The sequence below is a fragment of the Rhagoletis zephyria genome, unplaced genomic scaffold (genome assembly GCF_001687245.7).
Source record: "Rhagoletis zephyria isolate East Lansing unplaced genomic scaffold, Rhagoletis_zephyria_1.1 Rzeph_scaffold_01223, whole genome shotgun sequence".
Lineage (NCBI taxonomy): Eukaryota > Metazoa > Arthropoda > Insecta > Diptera > Tephritidae > Rhagoletis > Rhagoletis zephyria.
Genome location: NW_016158307.1, coordinates 74,162 through 78,416, shown reverse-complemented (window position 1 = coordinate 78,416; position 4,255 = coordinate 74,162). Strand labels below are relative to the sequence as shown.

General features: G+C 35.1%; 1 protein-coding gene across 1 annotated transcript in view; it reads right to left on the bottom strand.

Annotated features, from left to right (window-relative positions):
* Window positions 1–695: 695 nt before the first annotated feature.
* The window catches only part of LOC108363238 (glycoprotein-N-acetylgalactosamine 3-beta-galactosyltransferase 1), a 54,777-nt gene continuing 51,217 nt past the window's right edge, over window positions 696–4,255 (bottom strand). Inside the window, exons 3-4 of the mRNA XM_017616532.1 lie at window positions 996–1,295; window positions 696–932 (exon numbers count right to left, since the gene is read on the bottom strand). Coding sequence (XP_017472021.1) covers window positions 696–932; window positions 996–1,295 — 537 coding nt within the window. The remainder of the gene's footprint in view (window positions 933–995; window positions 1,296–4,255) is intronic.

Here is a 4,255-nt window from a genome sequence, read left to right as displayed (position 1 = left end):
ATAAATGCTATCAGTTGCCTGCCTGTGTTTGTTTTCAACACACATGTTTGGTGAACTTTTTGCGACTCTCTCCTACTGAATACCCAAATCTTCTCAAGTCCCAAAAGTATTCACTGATTGCTAGTCTCAAATTTAGTGACTTGGGATCAGACTCACGATTGAGAGAATACAAAGGTTGGGCCGATCTCGGACCGCTATTCCTCTCTTAACGAATTTGACAGAATCGTCGTTTGCATGACGTCACTCTGGTGCATCTTGTTTACATTTTCCTTGCAACATTTTTTCTTCTTCTTCCATTCTTGCTCACGTTTTGGCATTTCTCTCTCGCAATTGCACCAGTGCGACGTCACACAAAAGTTATTCTCAAAAATCCTCTCTGATCGGCGCAATCTTGTATTCTATCATTCTTGGATCAGACTGAATTACTGAATGCCAGCAAAAGATTATTTTGTAACTAAAGATTAACGAGGGAGGAATTTTTACGGCTAATCTTTTTTTTTAATTACAGAGGGAGTTAAGCTTGAAAATTTGTATACTCTCAATATATGTAAACATACTTGTACACATTCTCTTAAAAGCGACGATATGAAACCACGTTTGCTGTTTGGCCACTTTACTTTTTCGCAATAAATATTTACCCATATTCATTTAACCTATTACTTAATAAACACAACTTTATTCAATTGTTTTAATTATCACATTTCATCTGCCAGATTTCGTGCACCTAAATCCACTACAGGTTTGTCATCTGCGGAGTAATTACTGGGAAATAAACGTATCACCTCCTCCAGCGGCAACTTAGCCGGCAAAGATCTCGTATGATGGGATACACCAAAAGCGCGTAAATGATAAATGAGATACTCATACAAGTACATTCCCCAGGGATTTGTATAATGGAAAGCAATCGAGTAGTTGGAACAACAATTTAAGCCCTAAAAAAACAATTTTTTTTTTGTTGAAATCAAAATTGTGGTTAAATTAGTTTTATAACTTACACTTTCGACTCTATGCGGTGACATGGAGAGTAGCCAATCGGAGATTTCTGTAGTATTGTCGGTGCTCATGTAGGTGTGCAGATCAATTGGAATAAATTTCGGTTTATTATCGGTGCCCAAGGCGAAACGTGCATCGGCGAGATGCACGCCAACATTTTGCAAGCAGATACCCATGTTGAAGTCCTCAATGCCGAATTTCCTTGCACGCGGACAGAGAGTAGTGTTGTGGAAGGCCATAGTCATAAAGCGACGCAGAGCTTCTTTGCTAAGTACATATGCTGCTCCACCAGACATGTAAGGCTGTTGAACGAAATAGGTAAACATGTGTTTTTGTTATTTGTGCTCTAATAATAATTTTAATTGCTAAATGTATTTGAGTTTCAGGCCAATTTTGTTTAAATATTTTTAGAGAAAAATAACAATACACAATTTTTCAATACTAGTAGTTATAGTCGGGGAGGCGAGGGAGAATGCATGCAACCATCTCTTCTACAAAATCGAGAGCTTAAACCCTAAAATGTATTTCATAACAATACATTGAATACAAGTCGAAACTGCATATGTTGATGCGGTATCTATAAAATAATATCGATCGTGCTCCAATCAAATATTGTGGAGCCTACTAACAAAGTTTCAGCCAAATCAAAAAGATTTGATAAAAATATACCTATTTTTTATAATGATCCATTTAAGATCCGCAGTTTGCGGAAAATAAACAACAGCGCTGAGCGACCTCTAAAACTTGTTCAAATAAGCTGAAATTTTAGGAGGAACTTATTATCTACAAGAATCCGAACGGTCTCAATCGATATTCAAAAAAGTTTTAGTTTTGAATCACCCTAATGTGCCACGAAGGCAATATTAATTTTTAGTTTAAGTTGACATAATAAGGATTTTATAACTTGAAATTTTTAATTTTTTCAGTCAACATAATAAAGGCTATTTACAGCCGTAGACCAAATTATAGAATAACATACATATGTGTTTCGTTGGAGGTATTTTTGGGACCAAAAAGATTTTTTAGCTTTAAAATAAAATTTTGAAGATTTTTTTTTTTTAATAAAGATTTATAGGAGATTTTCTATGGCAACACTGCTGCGAAAATTTCGCGCTTTGCATGGGCGTCTACACTTTTTGTAATCCGAGAATCAAAGTATTGAATGATAACGCTGTAAAAAAAAAAAACTTTATGATATGAGGAACAAGTATTTTAAAATACAAAATAAAAATTCTTTAAAAAAAACTATCTTGTAAAAATATTTAAATACAAAATACTAAAGCTGAAGCCACATAAAACTTTTTCTTGGCTTTGCGTGACATATTCGCTTTGACAGATAAGATAAAATGTATGAGAAAGCATGAAACATCTCACATAGCACTTTTTAGCTTCAGCGCCAAGCGTAAAGTTGGGCAACTCTCATCTTTTCGCGCGCTTTGACAATCAGCTGATTGTAATTATTCATTATTTTACCAATTCTGCCGCCAAAGCCTTTTGCCGAAAAAATCAAGGTAAATATAAAAATCAACTACAATTGGTACTTAAAGTATAGATTTTAACCTTCCAGCAAGTAAATATTGAAGGAAAGGCTAATCGAAGCGATTAAAGTGCAGCCATGCCTCTTCGATAAAAGCTCGCAATTATTTCGGAACAAATTTTTGAAGGAGCGAGCATGGCAGACAGTTGCGGCTTCCAGCGGAGTTTCAGGTAAGTGGTTTCTATTTCCATGTATTGGCCAATTCACTATCTGGGGATAGGTACTGAATTTTCTTTTTTCAATAGAGGAACATTGTAAGAGCAGATGGAAGTCACTGCGGGACAGGTTCGTGAGAGAGATAGCCAATAGCAAAGCTAAGTCAGGAGCTGCTGCCGATGACAAACCAGAGTGGTGTTATATGGAGTCAATGCGCTTTTTAACGAAGCACATTACTCCCAGAAAGTAAGATACCACGTAAACAAATATCTTGTATTTTCCATATGAAATTTTTCCTTATAGAACCGTTTCAAATTTTCAATGGGATGACGACCAACCATCCTGCAGCAATTTCACACAATCCTCTTGCAGCGATTTCACACAACCATCTTGCAGCAGTTTTACACAACCATCTTGCAGCAGTTTTACGCAACTACAAGACGAAATTGAAGACGTATTGGAGGAGCACTTGGAAGCGCCAGTAAATCTGAATGAAAGCCAGATCAGTGCAGACACTCCAGCAAGCAAAAAAACACGAAACGTAAGCGAATTGAGGAGGAGTCGCATGAGCGGTTTGATCGCCTCTGTGGCAGCATATATCATATCCAAGAAGGTAGGCGCTTCCAAAAATAGTGCATTTTTACAAATGCTTGATGAATGCCTTCAAAAAAAGCCTGAAGAAGTACAAGAAAGACTAAAAATTCAACTACTAGCGTATGCATTTAATGCCAACTAGTTAAAAGTTAGCTTTCCCATTGCGTTTTGTATGTTTATTTTTCGCCGTACAAATCGAAGGATTACATCAAAATTGTGAAAGTTATTCTCAATTAATTATAATTTAATTTATTATAAAAGTGTAGTTCATTATATAATAAAGACTATATACACATATCCACATTCCAAAACTTTATACAAAAATTACTAGTCTTGGAATTTGGATATATGTGTATGGCCTTTGTTATATAAAACTATTCTTTTGTCCATGAGTGCATATGATATCCCGAAAAATGCTTAGAAACAGTACTCAGATTTCTATATTTTCAAGTTATATAGTATATATAACTATGTATGTATTTTCAAGTTATATAGTATATAGTATATATTTTCAAGTTATACAGTTTTATATAACAGAGACCATACACATATATCCAAATTCCAAGACTTGTAATTTTTGTACAAAGTGTTGGAATGTGGATATGTGCTACACTTTTATAATAAGGACACGACATTTTAACCAGTTTTGACTATTTTTCTATTGGCTGTTTATTGTTTATAATATTTTTTTTTAGAAGAAAAATTTTAAATTGGACTTGTATGGTTTTTATACCCGAGCGCACTTGTGCACAAGGGCATTATAACTTTGTTCACATAACGGTTGTTTGTAACAGGCAAAACGAATCGAGATAGATATAGACAAATGTATACATAAATTATCAGAATGAAAAGAGAAATCGATAAAGCGGTGACTGTCTGTCCGTCCGTCTGTGCACACGATAACTCGAGTAAAAATTGAGATATCTTAACGAAACTTGGTACGTGAACTTCTTTTGGGCGTAGGACGGATGGTAT